Below are 21371 nucleotides of genomic sequence, written 5' to 3'. Positions count from 1 at the left end.
GTTGCTGTGTGCAAGCAGAGACGACCCCATTGTTTGGTTCCTGGCAACAGCTATTTATACATCATTGTGTGTCGTTTGTTTGGATCTGGATGTTTTTTCTACCCATACCCAAAAGTATACTCTAAAAAGTCCAACTATTGTTTCTTCTTCTTATCTTTCAAATCTGTAACAATCTCTATCATCACATTCTCATATTCTAAATGTCTGAGCAAAAAAAAAAGAGCAATATCCTTTTGGAAGAAGCTCAACCTGCTACTTAGGCAGATAAGTCTACATTTATTCTCTGGGTCTCTAAGATGAGCAAGGGCGAGTGGAGAGGTGAGGGGCGGCTGACGGCAGGAGCTGAAAGCAGATAAAATGAAAAGAGGTTACTGTGGGTTTTTTTTTTTTCCCTCCCAAGGAACCCTAGAAAATAAAATTCCAAAGTAAACAAGTATTGAGAGGGGTGACCTTCATTATCTCAAATTCAGTAAAAACTTAATCTCCGTAGATCCCGAATTTCTGAAACCATGGCCCTTGATCTCCAGCTGCTACAGTAAAGCACGACTTGCACTGGTCTGGCCACTCTTCAGTATATGCTAGGACAGAGGCCAGCAAAGCTCATACCTTTGGCCATTTTCTCGAATCAGTCAGTGAGGTACTGTGCAGTGGCCACTGACAGTAATGGACAATATTCTTAAGCTTATTTTTTGCCTTGTTAAAAGACCACAAAACCATGCAATGTGTTTTTAAAAACAAAACAAAACAAAACGATGCAATATGCATTACAACCAATTAAACCAACCATTTAAAGATATAATTAAGAAAGCACTAGCTACCTTCCTGGTTTTAAACAATAAAACCCATAAATGTGTCATTTGGAAAAAAAATAATTTTCCTGGAATTATGTGTTTCTAAACCTAAAGCAAACAGTGTTCTGAATGATATTGAAAAGGAAGTGGCCTCTCCTTAAGGGGTGGGGGTGGGGGGTCGGGGCAAAAAAAAAAAAAAAAAAAAGGAAAGAATGAGAGAATATACAAAATGAACCTGGAAAGATTTCAGTCCTGAAACGAGGACTGGCCTCCTAAGTCCCCTTGCTGTATTAATTATTGCAAAATCCCTAGAGTTCTATCAGTTAATGAACCGCTAGAAAGAGCCACCGAGAGCAGCATTTGGCTTTCATTTCAAAGAACTTAGAACGTGTGAGGGACACAAGTGAACAGAGAGAGCAGACACACGGCATGGTAAGCAGACAGACACGCTCAGCCTGGCTGACGGGAACACAGATTTGGCAGTTTTGCCCCTGTCCACAGACAGACTGACCTTCCTTGAGACTTTTCTGGTTGCTCCCCTCAAGGCATTCCTTTTCTTTTAATGGTTCGAAATCCCCAGCAGTTAAAATCTCTGGGAAGCCCTGTTGCTGCTTCTTGGAGCTATCGATCATGGTGAGAGGCTTCTGGAGACAGGCAGCATCAAGCAGGAGCAAAGCGCAATCTGCCGCGCAGCAGAGACCAGCGCTCAGCACACTCTGGTCCCCGGTCCCTGGATCCTGGGTCCTGGGTTCCTCCTCACAAGACCCCAATCACTGGGCAATTATGTCTTTAAGCAGCTGAAGGCAGCCATTCCCCTTTAGTTCCCAGCCTGACCTGCAAATACACTCATGCCGCTGGAAGCCCTAAACTCTCTCCCACATTGGGAGGCAGAGCCCCGGAGGCACGATGCTGAAATCCCACCCCTTTTCCCAGCCAGCCCCCTTCCCCTTGCCATTCCAGCTTCCCCCGCGCGCTGGGTACTTCCATCTGCAGTTTGATGGTCCGAATCATCTGACAAACACTGAGTCAAGCAGTTAAAAATAAATCCTGTAGTTGTTAAAAGAGAAGACTTTGCTGATACCTAAGAAGACAAATTGCTGCCTGTGGTCTCTCTCCGGCTCTCTATAAACACAGCCGCAGGCTGTGGAAATACTTTCTATCAGCCAGACGAGCACATTCATTACTCATTAAGTTCTCCAGCTAAACAAACGGCAGTCTAGGGCATCGGAAGGAAGCGGGTCTTCTCTCAGCAGAGGGACCGCGCCGAATAAACGTGCTACCAGAGTAACTGCCTAATGACAGAGGCACCGAACTCCCAAAGTTCTTTTGTAGCGTCCGGCTCTTCCTGGCAGAGCCAGCGCTTTTTGTAACAGGGACACGTACTGCAATTGCAGCTTTCTGCCGTCACCAATTCAGACCTGAGCTGCAGTTTCCCTCTGTGCCACTAGTCGGCTGACAGACTTAACATTGCCATGATTGTGCTCAGGAAAAATCTCCTCCCATGTACTCAAAAGCCGAGATGGCAAGAGAGCCTCGATTTCAGAGCCGGCGACCAGCCCAAGCTTAATTTCACGTGAGCTAGCGACACTGGGCACGTCTCCTGCAAGCCACGGACTGCTGTCCACTGAACATGAGGGATGCTGCTGGGAGGAAATCTCTAGGTATGGCAAACGCCAGGCAAATGTGGAGACAAGCCTGTTTTCAGACACATCAAATATATATCTACCCGCAGCTACAGCCAAAAAGCAGCTGATTAAAAAAAAAAAAAAAAAAAGGTTCAAAGTATGCTCCTTTGCAAAGGGTTCCCAGAAAAGCCATGAGAGGTTGTAAGAGCAGTAGATGGAATCCTCTTCCATGAGGGATATGTTTTGTTCACTTTTTTACAACCAACATCTTAGCAGGGTGCCTGGAATATTAGTTTTCAATAAATACATGTTGCATGATTAAGTAAACGAATTAAAGCAGGAGAAGCTGCAATTGGAAAATTTGTTTTCATAATACTCAAAATTCTAAAGAAGTCCTCAATCACTGCCCAATAGTAGTAATTTTAGATGAAATGTTCTCTAAAGGAAGCACATTTTCTCTTCAAAAGAAAATATACACATACATTTTGAATGTGCATCTGACATGATCCTTCTATGCGACAAAGAAAGGCTTACGTTGTCAAAGCCAGAAAAACCCGTATTGTCACCACTGAAACACAGATGGGGACTGGGTGAAGATTCTGTCCTTTGTCCCTGGTTCCGGGGCTGGTGTGCACTCAACCCGGACTGCTGTAGAAAGATAGCTATCTACTCTTCTCCAGCGTCTCTTGAGAATGGGATTACACAACACATGACATGGCTCTTGTCAACTGAAATTCCTTCTGAAGCAATGTAAGCCCAGTGTTGGGAGTCCACACCCCCGCAGGAACAAACAGCGCTGAGCTTATCACACTTCTCGAAAATGCACTCAAATGCTCTGCTACTATTTCTGATCCCAAGGCCTCTGTTCTCCTACATTGACTGTTCCTGCATCTTTAACGGAGTAAGAAAAGTAACCATAGTCTTCTGAGGACATTCTTTAGGTCAGTCACCTTTTTAGCAGTTTGGCGAAGTTTATCTCATTTAATCCCCAAGAGCCCCTTCTGACCACGATGATTATTGGTACATTATAGCCATTTTACAGACCAGGACCACAGTCACAAAGCTTCTCCGTGGCAGGTCTGGAGCGTAGCCAGGCTGAGTTAACCAAAGCCTGATTTTTTCTCCTACTGCACAACGCTTGCTGTCCTCTAGAACATGCTCTGTCTCCAGGCTTTCGTTTGATCTTGGGACAGGTTTTAACAGCAGAGGCCGTGACTTTTATGGCCTCCTGGTAATTCTACTCCTGGTGAGAGAGAAGGAGGGCCAACATAACCATACTAAAATGCTCTCATGAAAACATTTCCACTTTTCCTGAGAGCAGCAATGGCCAACTTTATTTAGCGCTTGCAGGGTGCCCCAGTCTAAGTGCTTTTCATGAGTCACCTCATGTGTCCTGCTGCCAGGCCCGGGGGTTCAACATTATCATAATTCACAGATGAGAAAACTGAGGCCTAGAAAAACTGACCTATTTTTGTCAAAGGTCGCCCATCTTCTACGTGGTGGCCAGGATTCCCAACAGGCGGCCTGGCTCCAGAGCCTACATTCTTAATTACTTTGCAAAAAGAACAACAAGAACAACAAACCCTAATATTCTCTTGCTCAGCATGCTCCTTTTTAAACCCCACCCAACTGTGTTTAGGCCACAAGTTTAGAAACCTGGGTACATACAGAGCTATACCAGCCACTTCTATTTTTTTTTTTTAACCGACTATGTGCGTGTGTGTTGAGTATGTTAAAAAATAAAACAGTTCTCTTTTAAGGATCCTCTGTAAGCTTATTATTTTTGCATCTGATAAATATAAAAAAAATCTCAATAAGGAAACACATTGTCCTGCTGGGGGTTTATATCTAGTCTTGTCTCTGTAGTTTTGAGAGAAAATAATAATTTCTTTAGTGGTGAATATGCCTGAAAAAACATTTAGTTTGCTTTTTAAAAAAATGTTAATTTCAAATTCACAGAACATTTTTTTCCCCTGAATTATCTGCGAGAAGGCTCTGACATGACACCTCTTTACCTTAAGCGCTCTGGTGTGAATTCCTACAAACAAGGACATTTTCCTATAAAACCCCAATATAACCATCAATATCAGGAAATTAACACCAATTGATCACCATCTAAACCACAGACTCCCCTCAAGTTCCACTAATTGTCCCAACACCATCTTTAAAGGCAAAAGGATCCAGACCAGGATCACGTATGGCCCTGAGTTATTTCAACTCTCTTTAGTGTTCCTTCATTTTTGAATAGATCCTCAGTCTCTCTGGACTCTTCTTTCCGTAAATTGTGAAGATTAAAGGCCAGTTATTTCGTAGAATTGCCCTCAACGTGAGTTTTCTGGTGTGTCTTCATGATCAGACTCAGGTTATGGCAGGAGTGTTTTTGGCAGGAATACCATGGGGGCAGGGATGTGTTCTTTGTATCCTATCGGTGGTGCACAAATCCAATTTGTCCTATAACTGATAATATTTATTCTGATGAACTGATTAAGATGGTACTGGCCAAGTTTCTTCATTGTAAAGTTAGTTTTTCTCTTTGTAATGAATTATTTGTGGGACTGAACTATTTATTACTAGGACAGCCACCAAATAGTGACTTTGAAAATTCTATCATTCCTTCTACGTGTATTAGTGGCACATCCTATACTGTAAGAAGAAGAATCTCCTTTATGTGGTTTATGGTACCTATTTCTATCACCACGGACTCAAGGATTCCTATTTTATGCAATGGGTGATAGCATGTTCCTACCCTTTAGTTTGATGCTCAAATTATTCCAGATTTGGCCAGTGGGAGTCCTTTCAAGCTGGCTTCAGTTTCTTATTGTCATGACCCAGTCTCTGAGCACTTGATTACTTTCTGGTACAAGGTATTCCAGGCTCATCTTTTATTTTTCCTGCTCCGCTGAGAAACCAAGGACTCAATAGCAGGTGTCCTCATTGCTATTAGGGTGTCAGTGTTCCCAGGCCTCCTCTGTAGAAAGTTAAGGAATATGTCTGTGAGTTTATGTGTGTGAACATACATGCACACACATATTTATGGCTCTGTATTAACAGATGTAAATGCGGATCTATATTTAAGTATGTACATCTCTATTTATATACATGTTGAAAACCACAAGTTCGCCCTGATGCCTCTAATTCCAATCCAATGCCAAAGGTTCTTTCTCAGCTTCTCTCACGTATTTGTAACCCTTTTCTCCTGTAGCGAGAATCTTGTCTCCCACGGTCTCTGCCACCCCACTCGTGGATACCCTGTTCATCCCACTACTGTCACGGCCATACCAAACCCTATGCAGATGTCTCCTCACCCCAAGTGGGCTCCGAAGCCTTCCCCTGGATTGCTGCCCCCACTCCCACAGGGCAGCTGCCTTGCTCAGCCCCCCATAATGACTTTTGGATTGAATGAGGGATGAAGGGAGGAAGGGCACTTGTATTCTGAGTAAAAGCAGCCCAGAGTTACCCCATGAACTGCTTGCAGTAGGTCTGTCCTTGTTCTGTACTATACGTGCTACATCATCTTCAGTGTCGTCTGGCTCTGCTGTCACGAGGGACATTGAACTTCAAAGGATAGGTGATTAAAGTCACTTGGGCTATGATAAATCTGCTTCCACAGTGTTTGTGTGTACACACACCCAAAAGAGCTGTTTTCGTATGAAAGAGAGTTCCATAAATCAAGTCAATTTTCCCAGTACTCCAAGCATAGATATTTAATAAGCGTGAGAAAAACTCTATGGCTTGGAGACTAGGAATAATCCAGGAAAGGCTTCAGGGAATCGGAACAGAAACAAACATGGCTCAAGGGACCTACACGAAAACTTGGCAGTCTCAATATATGCTCACAAAGCTGCTGATAAAAAGATACGGTTGAGATGACGCTGCACCGCAGTAAGCAGAGACATGAGAATATTACCAACCGCGCAACGTTTCACCGACGTAAAAGCATCCGAGGGGGACGGATACGATAATCAGTAACAGCACGGAAACGGATTGCTAAATATTGAGCTGTGCTTCTCCTGTAGCATTCTTGACATGGGACTGAGAGAAGATGCCTTTTCCTTTCATCTCCCACATCTTGGTACTTTGAACCGGGCCCTCCAGTAGCCCTCCCGCCGAGTGGATGTGGGCCCACCGCGGGGCTGCCTCCACGAGGCCTGGGCCAGTGTTCCAGAAGCCATGCAGCTAGACCGGACGTATCCACGTTACACCTCAAGTTTTCCCCATGGGTACCATATTTTTAGTAAAATACGTATTTGATCCCTAATTCCCCCCCTTTTAAAATTATAAAACCACTATAAAAGTATTCTATCTTTAGACAACTATAAATGGTTATGGTAAATCCCAACAATTTAATAATTATTAAGCCCAATTTAAGAATCCTGGTAATTAAGACTTTTTTTTTTTTTGTAAAAAAAGGACAAAGGGTGATCTCCGAAATCAGACAGCATATCTTAAAAGTCCTTCATTTTATTACTTTTTAAATACACGGTATCAAGTGTGTAGTACTTCAGATATAAAGAGTTGAACAAATCAGCCCTATGGAAACCACTGTTTCAGGAGAAGGGGCACATTTTTCTGTTATTTCTAAGAGTAGATCTAAGATTTTGAAGGACCATCAGTGATTTGGACGATTACGTACTGCAGCATAACTGGGCACAAGAGCCTGGTGACTTGGGTTGTAACGCGTGCTTACGCTCATCTTTCTGGTCGGCCCTGCTGGGCGTGCTCTCCCCTCTCTGAGGACGGGAGCTGCACCTCGGCCAGGCCGTCCAGGACCGGGATGGGACCGTCCATGGTGTGCTGTGGAAGCCGTGCCCCGAGGGAGCCAGGAGAACTTCCTGTGGGATGGGGCAGACGGCCGGGGAGGCAGAGGAGCGCGTGTCACAGCCGGCACCTTCCGATGGCACCCCTCCATTGCGGTGCTCCGACTGCATGCAAGTGACTGGGGCCGTCTGCCCTGCCCCCCAGCTGCAGGATGGGTCATGAAGACATGACACAACACACTTTGTCAGCGTTAAAGGAGTCCTTCAAATCCTTTCTCCACGTCCAAGCTTTCTAGATCCCTGTGAACACACGCAGATCTACAACAGAGAGTCGTCCTTAGATTATGTCTCTTCTGAGTCGTCTTCCTTGGACTCTGAGTTACAGAAGACAAGGGAGAAGGGCAGACAGAAGGGAGGACTGAAAAGTGGGAGGGGCACATTCTAGCAAAGACGGGAAGACACGCCGCTAAGTCACGGTCAGTGTGACGGTGGGATAAGAAAACTCCGCAGGAGTGTTTCTCCACCTTTTTTGCATCATCGTCCCTATGGCCCGACTCTTTACCCAATTTTTCCTCATCACTTTCCACGAAATTTTAACACCACAGATTGGCTACATGTCCATTTACGTGCTGTATGTATATCTGTGCCTTAAACATGAAAGGTGTGATTTTTCTGCCTCTCCCCCAAGAACCAATCTGTGCTCCTGCTGAGAATGCTTAATCTACAAGAGAGAAAGCCAATGTGTCCTGTTTTGCTGAGGAAGAAAGAGTAAGGTAATAAGAGTGAGAGTGAACTGTAGGCAGGAAACCCTCCATGAGAAAATAACAAATGTTCGCCATCTGGGATAATGATTTTTAGATCACAAGTGCATTTAACATATCTTTTGTGGATCCTGAAAATCTTTTGATCCTCAGCAGCTCTGAGGTATGGGAAACATGTACTGACATTTGTTTTATTAAAAAGAAAAAAAAAGAAAGAAACTGCAGTTCAGATATGAAATAATGTATTTTGAAGTCACCCTGGTGGTGAGCATGTATCCTTAGTCCTGGCTTTCTGACTCCAACATTCTTTTCACCAAAAACAAAAACCTATAAGGTTTTTTTTTTCCTTTTTACTAAATTTACATAGGATTTTCAAAGGCATGTAATTAAGAAAAACCAATAATTTAATTTCAGGGGGTGATGACATCCCAGATGGATTTAGGAAAGCGTGGAGGCAGGATGGTTTTGTGGAAAGAGCACAACTTTAGAGGTCAACGCGATTCGGTGGTGAGAGTCACGAGATCCTGGAAAAGCAGCCACATCTCTGTGCCATGGCTGCCTCATCTGCAGAAATGTGGTGACAACACCGATATGACAATAGCTGTTTTCTGTGATTATGAAAATCAGGGAACAGACACGTGTAAGATACCCGGCAAAACAAGCATGACGCGCACTCCCCAAATGGTGAAGTCTGGTCGGACTTCTTTCTGGCACGATCTGCGTCGTCTGCTATCCTGCATGGCTGTTGTGTTTGCTAGGTTAGGGTTTCTCTGGCCAGACACGCATGCAGACATAAATGCACGCTAACCACACACGTGTTTTCCATTTCCTACCCCGCCCCCGCCGCCACTGCAGGCCACCCCGGGGTGCGGACACAATTCACAGATCTTTGGTTTGGCACTTAATATCTTCTGGTGTCTTCCTACTACTTTAGATTTCATTTATTAGATTAAATTTGAAATTTCTATATATGCAGAGAACCTTGCTGATACGTTTTCACCTCACTGGAATAATGAAATAGAAAAAGTGCCCCCAGGTGACTGACCATCGCCACGCTGTCGGCCACAGCGTCTGAGAACTGAGTGGAATAAATGCTGGGACATCATCTCAGGAATCCAAGGATGTATTCTTGGATGAGTTCTTTATGAAAATGTACGCCAAGCCGGCAGCGGTGTGAATAGAGAGTGGGCAGCGGGGGAAATGCGCCCACAGGGCCCGAGGCAGCCCACGCTTAAAGCCCCGCTGCGGCAGTTGGGGGGGGGGTCCAGCAGGAGTCACACGGGGGCAAAAATGCATCATGGCACAGCAACGGACACTGACGGGAATTTTGTGAGCTCTGTAGATTTTTAAAATAATATGCAGAAGCATTTCTGTTTCGTAGTTAAGTGCTCCTAAGCACAAGTTTATACTTCATTGATGGTTGTGCGTGATTTAGCAATGTGAGACTAATAAAAATTAAGTCTTCTAGTAATTGTTTTAAACTTTCTTAAGTCTGTGAAACATGCTTCATCATACAACTCAAATGGAGTGAGCAGACCCATTTACTCCGCTGCTTGGCTTCCACAACGTTATCCTGAGCAATTAAATTAAACATTTGCCTTTGTTTACTTCATCTGACTGGATATCCTACTTGGCCATCTTGGGAGTCCTGACAAAGGTGGAGATAAAAGAGGCAAGATGACTCCCCAAATCCAATATGAAATCATGTCATGCCTTCACACATGCTCCATAATGTTTCCTTTGTCTCTTATTGAGTCTAAACTGTGACACTATTTCAAATCATTCCCATTTTCCTCAAGACCACACTATATTACCTTTCTCAGCAAGTAGCGTGGGCCCCTAGATTTACTAATACTGAGGTCTTCAGACATAAGCTCTACTCCACCTTCCCACGCCCATTCTATCTCCTGTCTTTGGTGAAGAAGCAATCTTTCTTCTTGCCAAGGGGAATCCAGACACTTTGCTTAGGGCTGTAGTTCCTTCTCACCTACTTACAAAACTGATCAATTAATTATACTTCTCTAGGATCCTTTGTACTTACTAAGATACTTGCATTTCCGCCTGTACTCCTCCTAAGATTCTGACTATTTCTAAATGTTCTCCCTTATTAGTCTCATCCTTTGCACTGGTACCAACCGTTAACTCCAAACACCCACCAACGCACATACAAACACAAACTCTACCTCCAGATCATCATGCACTTGCTTTCTAACTGGCACTTTCTAAGTGAGTTTTCCTTCTGCAGTTAAGATATCCTTAATTTTAAGATTATGTGTTATACTCAGGACTAACTCATCTATGATTTTATAAGATAGTCTTTGCTTGACTTAACAGAAAAACAAAGATAAAAAAACCCCCACAAAACAACACAACAAAAACAAATGGCAAGTGATGAGCTAGCCTAGACTTCAGCTTGGTCCAGCTCCAGACAATGCACCTAAAAGCCAATCCACGCTGTCATACTCGTCTTTGCAGCCTCAATGTCCAGGACACTATGACTGCTGAATTAATGCTGCCTGAATAAATAAATCAATGCCATTGGACCAATCAAAACTCATCCGGCCTCTCCTCTACCTACCTAACTCCGTTCATATTTCTTGGCTTGGCATTAAAGCCATCAGTGCTCCGTCCCCTGCTTTCCTGAGCAGCATTACTAACCCCAAACACGGTCCTTACACCTCAGCTAAATCAAATTATTTAATATTCCCTAAAATGCTCTGGGTTTTCCTTGTCTTTAGTCAAGTTTTTTTCTTCTGCCCGAAATTCTCCATCTCTGATGGAGACTGTACTCAGGCAACCTTCAGGAACTAGGTGCAGTATCAATCACTTTCAGAAGCTTTCCAGGATGTGGCTCAGCAACCCCCAAGAGTTAGGTCTTTTTCCTCTGCTCACTCTGAACGCTCATGGCACCCGTCATGGGAGACTGAACCTTCTGGAATGATAATGAGATGTTGCCAATTCTGGGCACTAACGGTGACAGGTCATTGACCGTGTCCTGAGCACGAGCATCACGCATGGTGCTGAGTGCTTTACGGACGTTCACTCAGATCACTCTTCTCAAGAACTCTATCCACTACTGTCTCCAGCTCCCCCCAGGCACCAGGAGTGAAGTAACCTGTCCAGCTACACAGCGTTTAAGGAGGGGAAGAGATATTTTTAACTTAGGCAGCAGGCTTCAGGCTACTAGCTTTTCTCAATGGGTTCTTCGAGAGAATTAAGCCCTAATGCCCAAAGGTGTCCACTGTATTAACTTCCCTCCTATGTATCGAAAATGGCATTAGCTATGTCATCCTTGGGATAATTGAGAAAACAGTCACTCTAATCATATTGGTAGGAATTCATTTTCTCACAGAACCTGGCTGAGAAAGACTGGATGTTTTTAACTACTGATACTTTGCACGTTTCTGATATCCCATCCCCGTATTAGCAGATTTTACAAGTCCTCAAAAGCTGGAACTTGATCTCATTCAACTTTTTATTTCCTATGAGATGTGTTCTAGTATTTTAATCATGTTCACATGGTCAAGCCTCTCCTTAATTGACTAAATTCTTACATTCAGCAATCCAGGCTGGATGATAAGCATCTTCCTTAAAATACACTAAAACCACCTGATACATTTCTTTGGTTGTTTCTGACAGACACTTAAAACTCACTATTACTAAGGTATAAAGACAGTAAGATACATCAATTTAAAGTGTATATTAGTGGCAAGTTTTGATGGAGACCTAGGGCTGTGAAATTATGGTCACAGTTGAGATACAGAGCATTTTCAACATTCCTGCAAGTTTCTTCCTGCCCCTTTGCAGTACATCCTATTGCCATACCCAGCCCCAGGTAATCACTGATCTGCTTCCTATCACTAGAGATTAGTTTGCCTGTCCTAGAATTTCAGTTAAATGGAATCATACAATATGTAGTCTTTCCTGTTTGAATTCTTTCACTGAGATATGACTCAGATGCATCTGTGGTGTTGCATGTATCAGCAACTGGTTTCTTTCTATTACTAAGTAGTAATCTAGTGTATGAATAGATCACATTTTGTTTAAACATTCATCTGTTGATGGACATATGGATAGTTTCCAGTTTTGAGCTACTATGGATAAATTTGTTATGAACATTTATATATAAATCTTTGGGTAGATGTTTGTAGTCCCCCCTGCCTTTTTTAAAGATTTTATTTATTTGAGAGAGAGAAAGAGAGCCCGAGAGAGTGAGCAAGCACGAGCTGGGGGGAAGGGCAGAGGAAGAGAGAGAAGCAGGCTCCCCACTGAGCAGCCTGACCTGGGGCTCAACCCCAGGACCCTGGGATCATGCCCTGAACTGAAGTCAGATGCTTAACCCACTGAGCCACCACCCAGGCATCCCTAATTCTTTTTTTTTTTTTTTTTTTTTTGTATAAAGGCTTGGTTGGATAGTAGGTGGATTCTTAGCTTTTGAAGGAACTTTATTGGCAGCTTTAATTTTATTTTTTTAATTTTTTTTTTAAGATTTAATTGAGAGAGAGAGAGCACACGTGTGCATGACCAGGAGGGGCATGAACAAGTAGGAGGGGCATGCAGAGCAGGAGGGGCAAAGGGAGAGGAAGAGAGAATCCAAAGCAGACTCCATGATCAGCATGGAGTCCAACATGGGGCTCAATCTCATGACCCAGAGATCACGACCTGAGCCGAAACCAAGAGTCAGATAGTTAACTGACTGCGCCATCCAGGCACGCTGGTGGCTTTATTTTTAAAAGCCCCAAACTGCAAATAACCATGCATATACAAGTGACTGAATGAATAAATTTTGGTATACAATGAAATACTACTCCACAATAAAAAGGAATAACACACAAAATGCATAAATCTCAAAATAATTATGCTGACTGAAAGAAGCCAAATGAAACCGAGCCACTTGTATCTATGATTCTATTTCTAAAAAAATTTGAGAAAATGCAAAGTAATCTATAGTGACAGAAAGCAGACCAGTGGTTGCCTGGAGACTGCAGTAGAAAGAGGAGTGGATTTCAAAGGGCTTTGAGGAAATTCTTAAGGGTGATGAAAATGTTATCTTGATTGCGGTGAATTCAAAATTCCTTAAGTTGAATATTTAAAATATGTGCGGCTTATTGGATATCAATTACATTTGATAAATTAAAAAAAATTTTTTTTAAAGCCCACAATGGTACTTATGGGAACAGAGAAATTCCTTTATGTTAATAGGATAATTTTGAAACAGTCTCTATTTACAAAACTTGAATGCAATTATTTATGTGGGTGTCTAAACTCTAAAAACAACTGGGCAACAGAATTGCTCTAAAGAATCTTAAAAACAACAAAACCCTACTTAACGCCAACGAGCCCTTTCATCCATTAAAATAAATAAAATGAAGCCCATGTGTGATAACTGAGTGATTTCTCAGATGCGTACCAGAGGTGTGACCTGGTGTGCTGTGACTAACGGGCATGTGTGAGTTTGGTGAACTCGTATGTGTTACAGACCAGGATGGTGGTGGTGGGGGGTAGTGATCCTGAACACAGAAAACACAGAATTCAAGTTAGAAACACTGCATGTGACAAAGAGGACACCTCTTAACGCAAAGCACCATAATCAGTGAGGAGTCCGGAACAGCTATGACTATGCACAAAACAACATAACTACTGTTACACATAAAAAGCACAGGGGGAGCAATGGGATGCCAACAGAAACAAGGAAGAGGAGACTTTAATCTGCCTCTCTCAGTACAAGACAGATGAGGGAGACAAAAAATAAGAAAGGATATACAGCACAACCAGTAAGGAGATCTTACTGCTATGTAGTGAACTTTTACCTTGATGACAGAGGAGATACCTTCTCAACTACACACGGAATATTTTTTAAAAAATCACATACAGGGCATAAAGAAAACTTCAGCAAGTTCCATAAAATTAAAAAAAAAATACACAACACTCTGATCTCAATGTAGTAGTACTAGAAACTATTAATAAAATAAAAAAAAAAACCTAAAAGGCCTTGTCTACCTGGAAATTAGTAACATCTCCTAATAAGTAGTAGAGAAGAGGAAAAACATAAACTGAAATGAAGGGACTTCTCACCAGAATCTATGGCTTTTGTTCAAAGCAGTGATCAGAGAAACATTTAAAAATATCAGTAAAAATAAATGAATGAAAATAAACTACGTGCCTCAGAGAAAAAAAGATTTTAAAAACAAAAAACAGAGCCTCCATGACCCATGGATGATATCATAAGGTCTATCTTGTGAGCAACTGGCGTTCCAGAAGGAGCGCAGAGAGAAAATGAGACAGAAAACGTACTTGCAAAGATAATGCCTGAAAATCCCCCAAATTTGATGAAATACATAAATTTACATAGTTAAGAAACCTGGCAAACTGCCAGTAGCATACATGCAAACACAGAGAGCCATCGCTAGCCTCTAGACACACAAACAATACGCAGTTAGAGAGTGTAAGTAGAGGAAACACCATCAATAAGAGCAACAAAGAAGATAAATGCTCAGGAGTAAACTAAAGAAATGTGTAAAACTCTTGGAAAACCCCAAAGTTGGCTTGAACAAACAGACAGTCCTCACTCCTGGATAGGATAATACCACATCATAAAAATGCCATTTTTCTCTAAGTTAATTTACACATTTAATGCAATATCAATAAAAACACCAACAAGCTTTTTAATGGGGCTAGACAAGTTGATATGACAAGCTCATTTGGGGAAAAAAATGAAAATACCCAAGGCATACCGAGAAAACCCAGAGGAAAAAAAGCACCATAGAGGGGAGGGAGAAAGAGCCTTATGAGATAAAGATAAACTCAAAGTAGATCATGGGTTATAAGGTTTAAAAAAAAACAAAAACCATCTGAGTACTCTAAGTAAATATTGATGGGACCCTTCTATAACTGTGATAAAGGGAAAAGTTCTAATTGTGATCCCAAATCCAAAAGCAATAAAAGGAAAGACTGGTAAATCTTGGCCACATTAAAACAAAACAAAACAAACACATTGAAGAGGAAGGGCTGATCTCTCCAACATAAAAATTTATTCTTTAAAAATTGGACTGAGAAATGAGTAGTTAATTCACTCTCTCCTCTAAAAATGTTTCTGAAATAGCCCTTACACATACCAGAAAACATTCAACCTTACTCATAGCTAGAGAAAGGCAATTAAAATTACACCAACATACCTGATGGCAAAAATACAAGACAACGTGTTCTGTTGGTGAGGCTGGGGGCGGGGGGTGGGGGGAATAAACATTCGCATATACTGCTGATCGGAATGCAAACTGGTATTGCCTTCCAGGAAAGGAATTTGGTGACACGTAACAAACCTACAAATGCATTCACCTTTTGACCCAGCAATCTTCTATCTAGGAATGTACCTGAAAGATAAACCTCCAACATTATAAAATGGAATATGCCGAAGGTATTTACTGGAGCACCATTTGTAACTGCAAGATACTCTATTTTTTATTTTTATTTTTTTAAAGATCTTATTTATTTATTTGAGACAGAGAGAATGAGAGAGAGAGAGCACATGAGAGGGGGGAGGGTCAGAGGGAGAAGCAGGCTCCCCGCCGAGCAGGGAGCCCGATGTGGGACTTGATCCAGGGACTCCAGGATCGTGCCCTGAGCCGAAAGCAGTCGCTTAACCAACTGAGCCACCCAGGCGCCCCTGCAAGATACTCTAAACAACTTAAATGCCCACGCACAGGACTGGTTGACTAAACCATGGGGCATCCACACCATGAAATACTACATAGCTGTGAAAAGGAATAAGGACCATCTCTTATAAACTGGGATGAAGCAGTCTTCAGAAAATATTAAGTGAATAAAGCAAACTATAAAACAGTATCAATGTCACCTCATATGAAAGAAAGAAGGGAAAACAAGAAAATATAGACTTGTTTATCTAAGGGGAAAAGAATGAAAGGAAGGAGAAATCAGAAACCAAGGAGACTGATTACCCTCAGTGGGTGGGGAAACAGGATGGAATGGATCGGGGTGGGGATGGGATAGGAGAGTGTGGCTGGTAGCAACATTTAACTGAGGACATCTTTTTTATATATAATTTTGACTTTTAGAACTGTGTTAACATACCACATTCTCAAAAACAAATTAACAAAATCAGCAAAGTTGGAAGAACACCCAAATTTGAATACAAACACAACAAATAAACCTAACTGTATTTCAAATAAATAACATGGACACACTGAAGAGGAGACAGAACCAACCTTAGCAACTTCTGGATATGATATTTTGACTACATACCTTTGGGCTAAAGACAAAAAGAAGGTAAACAAAGGTTCAACTCCCATTAGCAAATATTTTAAAAAGAGATTTACTAAGATGTAATTTACAGACCATAAAGTTTGCCCATTTCACGTACAGCAGATTTACTTCTCACAGTGGCATGGGTTAGCAATTTTAAAACTGTGTGTATTCTAGGATTAAATACTATGTGTATTCTAGAAATACATTGTGGACGGGAGCAGGATGGGAGTAGTTTTCTCCCTGTTAGATAAGGGGGTTACAAATATGGAAAGGGGGAGGCTGCAGGGAAGCCTGTAGTGCTGGATAAAACTGGAAATGTCAGTAAAGATGCCTGATTTTTAATATATGCAGTGATGCAGGTAGATAAGAATAGATATAGATGCATGTGTGTGTGTGAACAAAAACATGCATTTCCTATTTCTGTCAATTGAGAAGATCTAGAAGCAATGACCAAACAGTAGCAGTGAACACACCCAGCTCCCAGATCTTGGTTTATAAATACTAAAACCAACCAGACTTCCTAAGAAAAAGGGCTGATTGTAGGGCTAGGGGAGGAAAAGTAAAAGTTGAGCCTGGAACATACTGCTGTGTCAGAAAGCAAGTGATGGGCACCTGCCAGAAGGACATAGAAGGCAGCCTGACGGAGCCCCCAAATGGCCAAATCTAAGACAATTTGAGCATCAAAATAAATAATAGTAACAGAATTACTATTAACAAATAGTATTATTTACTAATAAATAGAATAAGCCTTCATGATTCCATGCTGATATAAATTCATAAATACAGGGGATAGAAAGGAAAGCCTGTCTTTAAAGTAGAGCGTCATCTAACAAATGTAAGGAATGATGGAATTAGAAATCACCAGCATGATAGTTGTAGGCACGAATTCCCAGTGGATACTAAAACTACTCAGTACAGGTGCAAGTTGGTTTGAAAGGAGCAGGATATTCATTTAATGGCAGAATATTTCCTCACAATGTACTACTTACAAAATTAGAAACACAGCAATAACTTCGTAGTGGAGGAACCTGGAAGATACTACTTTAACCATATGCTGAAGTTAACATCACCAGTAAAGGGTCAAACTGACATCGTCTGCTATGGAGACAACACAACATCTCTTCTGTGGTCTTCCTGCTGATGAACCCAAATTGACTGTCATTCCACAAAATAACTGACCTATACTCTTCAAAATAACCCATACTCTTCCAAAATGTCATAAAAGACAAAAAAAGAAGAAAAAGCAAAGAATAAGCCTACAGAACTGTTCCATTTTAATGAAGACTGAGCAACCTGACAATTAAGTAAATCCTGTGATCCTAGACTGGACCATGAAACAGGGAGAAGGCATTTTTATTTCTTGTGCTATCAAGGATATTACTGGGACAACTGGCATAATTTGAATAAGGTCTGAGGTTAGGAAATAGCATTGTATCAATGTTAATTACATATTTAAATAATTATATCTTTATTTTTAGGAAATATACACTGAAGTGTTTGGAGGTAAAAAGGCAGTATGTCCACAACTCACTCTCAAATAGTTCTGGGAAAAACCATTATGTATACATATGGAAAGAGCAGGATAAAGCAAGTGTGATTAAGACATTATCATTTGGGGAATCTGGAAAGAGGATATTTGGGAATTCTTTGCACTATTTTTGCAACTTTCCTGTAAGTCAGAAATTATTTCAAAATAAGGTTTTAGAAGACGAGTCAAACTGTACATGTTAGATCCGTGCATTTCAGTGTATGTAAAATATAACTCAACCTTGAAAATTTTAATGACAAAGATTTTTCAAGTAGGAGAATGCTGTGAGTACTGTCAAACACTGCCAATAAATACGTCAATTGGAATATTTTCGAAAGCCAATGCAACTATGGTAAAGAATCCAGAAAGAGGTCTGAACTGTTTGACCCTGTAATTCAATACCTAGGACTTTATTCTAAAGAAATATTCTGGAATATACATATAAACAAAACAATTTATGTGCAGTGCTCTCCATCCCAGCATTCACCACAGCAGCAAAGACATGATCATGTTAATCAACATGTTAATCAACAAGGGAGTGAATAAATTATGACACGTATATAATGATATCTTGTACAGCCACTGAAATAGTGGTTTCAAAACGGGAAAATAATGATTGGGTGCTTACAATGAGCCAAAGAAGTAAAAGTGATTTTTTTTTCAGAGGAATATTTAATAACATGGAAAATATTCACTGTAAGATGAAAGGAGAAAAGGAGGCCATAAAAATGCATGTTCAGTGTGGTCCCCATTTTGTCTTTCTAAAAATTATATGAATGGAGAAAAGATCGGGACAAAATACTGTGAATGATAGGACTTCTAGTCTACTTACACGCTCTGCTTTTTATCTTTCTAAATTTTAAAAATGATCTAAAATGAGCATGCATTATATTTATGATGAAAAAATACTAAACCTTAATAAAATATTTTCTATAGTAAAATATCTTGAATGGGCAATTCAAAGTTTCTCGTCATAGTAACAGCCTATATGTAATCCATTTAAACAAATTTTAAGTATTATAATTCTAGATAAGTAAATATATATCTCCATAAAAAGAAGCAAGACAGCCATTGAGAAAGCACTTAGCAATTTTAAGGCATTTCTATGAATTTCAAATTGAGAAGAAATGAGTAATTTATTTCATCAGAACTGTCAGCAAATCATGATATTCTGACATTTTGCAAAATAGGTATTTCCTGATCTCATGATTCTGATATTGTTCTAGGAAATGACTCTTACATATTACACACTATTGTCATTTTTTGTGTTATTTGGCAAAGAAGTTATGCCTGACATTTCTTTTAAGACATTAAGAGCGAAGCCATTTGAAAAGAATTAACAAAATTAAAAAAGAACTTTTCTACTTAACAAACATTCCACCTAGTTTGAATGTCTGAGGGATAGTCAGATGACATAATATACTACCAACCTCAAACCACATTCTGGTAAAGCAGTCTAATAATGCTAATTAGAGAAAACCATTTTAATGGAGTCTATGGTATATGAGTAATTCCAGAATTTCAAACTATAAAATTAATTTACAACAAGAGGACTTTTGCCATCTCACAAACTGGAATTGTCTCTTTTATCATGTACACATATTTCCGTGAACCACTCAAATACAGGGGACAGCATTTTAGCTATAATATATAAATGAGACTTAATTTCATTTTAACTCCTTTATTCCTATAAAATACAACCAATTCAATAACAATTACTATAGATATTTTACTGAGCACTAACTGTGTGTAAGACACTCTGCTAAGAATGTTGTTTCGTTTCATTTACTCAACTACCCTGACAGATACGGACAGTTAGCATGCTTTCATCCCACTTTATAGATGAAGAAACCAACACACTTGTAACTGGCTAAGATTTTTTTTTTTTTTTAAGATTTTATTTATTTGACAGAGAGCACGAGCAGGGTGAGGGGTAGAGGGAGAAGCAAACTCCCCACTGAGCTGGGATATGGGTTTCAATCCCAGGATCCTGGGATCATGACCTGAGCCGAAGGCAGATGCTTAACCGACTGAGTCACCCAGGTGCCCCACTGGCTGAGATTCTTAAACTCAGAATGCTTTGTCCAAAGAGCCCAAAGTCCATTCCCTTAGCCAGGATACATCTTAAGACTACATGAGTTAACTAAGTAAGAAATACTTGAAAATAAAACAAGACAAAATCAGAGAGGGAGGAGACAAACCATAAGAGACTCTTAATCATAGGAAGCAGACTGAGGGTTGTTAGAGGGGAGTGGGGTGGAGGGATGGGGTAACTGGGTGATGGACATTAAGGAGGGCACATGATGTAATGGGCACTGGGTATTATATAAGACTGATGAATCACTGAACTCCACTTCTGAAACCAATACATTATATGTTAATTAACTGAATTTAAATTAAAAAAAGTAAAAAGAGAAAATGTTCCCTAGCCCTTCCTCCATTTCACATTTAATAAACTGACATGCTTGTTACACACACACACACATACACACACACAAACACACACACACACAAGAAATACTTGAACAGATGGAATTAAAATGTATTTTTTAAAAGATTTTATTTATTCATTTGAGACAAAGAGACACAGAGAGAAAGAGAGAGAGAGACAGAGAGAGAACATGAGCAGGGAGAAAGGGAGAGGGAGAAGCAAGCTCCCCGCTGAGCCAGGAGCCTGATGTGGGGCTTGATCCCAGGACCCTGGGATCATGACCTGGGCCGAAGGCAGACGCTTAACCATCTGAGCCACCGAGGCGCCCCAATTAAAATGTATTTTAACAGCTACAAAAGTGGTAGTATATTACATACAAAGATTTTAGTCTATGGCAAAATAACTAACTAAAAACAATTTAAGTGTCCAAGAGTAAGGATGTGGCTAAACTATATCTGATCTACTCACTTGAGCCAGTATGCAATAATTACATTGTTGCTTACAAAGCAAAAAATAAAAAACTACAAAAAAGTATATTAATTTGAAAAAGATAAAACAACAAAACAACCCAGGAAACAAATTTATATAATCAACATTTTAAAACCAAAACAAACTGCACAGAAAAAAGATCAAAGAGATACTACAGAATTTAACTGTGATTATCTGAGAAGTGGGAATATGTATTAACCTTTTTGTCTCTCCTTTTCTTCTTTCTCCTAAATTGCTGTAAGTATATGCTACTGCCATTTCAGAATAGTCAAACTACTTTTAAAAGAGCTAGGAGACTACATATCCAAGCTGCACAAAGAGACCAAAGAAAATGCAAAACCAAGCATGAGAAGTACAAACAATGGCTGACAATGAAACCACTTCTCATAAAAACTGGTATTAGCTATTTATTTACATATGACCACAATGGTTTCTTTTCCAGACTATCATGTTCGTTGTAGCTTCAATTTTTTCCCTAAATCTTAATTTTGGAAACATGAAGATTTTTTTTAAGCCTCAGAGGAGATTACTAACATGTTAACTTACGAGGAGTTAGGAAGTTTGAAAGAGGGGGGTGAGAACATCTAGTGAGGAAGAGAGAAACAGGAAAGGAAATAGGAAGTAGTAAGGAGAATGTACCTCAAGCGTTGTCAAGGAGAAACATTTTCTTGGTCACAACATTAGAGACTATACACAGGAAAACAAATATGAATAAGGGAAACTCAAA

General features: G+C 40.5%; 1 protein-coding gene across 2 annotated transcripts in view; it reads right to left on the bottom strand.

Moving 5' to 3' along the window:
* MRTFB (myocardin related transcription factor B) overlaps positions 1–21371 on the bottom strand; it is a 190217-nt gene that overhangs the window by 75003 nt on the left and 93843 nt on the right. The window contains exon 1 of one of the 2 annotated variants that reach the window (XM_044915621.1): positions 1303–1423. The exons of the other annotated variant lie outside the window; for it this stretch is intronic. Coding sequence (XP_044771556.1) covers positions 1303–1423 — 121 coding nt within the window. Of the gene's footprint in view, positions 1–1302; positions 1424–21371 lie in introns of those variants that run through there. 2 annotated transcript variants of the gene reach the window in all.

This window comes from Neomonachus schauinslandi, chromosome 5, assembly GCF_002201575.2.
Source record: "Neomonachus schauinslandi chromosome 5, ASM220157v2, whole genome shotgun sequence".
Taxonomy (NCBI): Eukaryota; Metazoa; Chordata; class Mammalia; order Carnivora; family Phocidae; genus Neomonachus; species Neomonachus schauinslandi.
The sequence above is the reverse complement of the archived record's forward strand: the minus strand, read 5'-3'. Positions and strand labels throughout refer to the sequence as shown.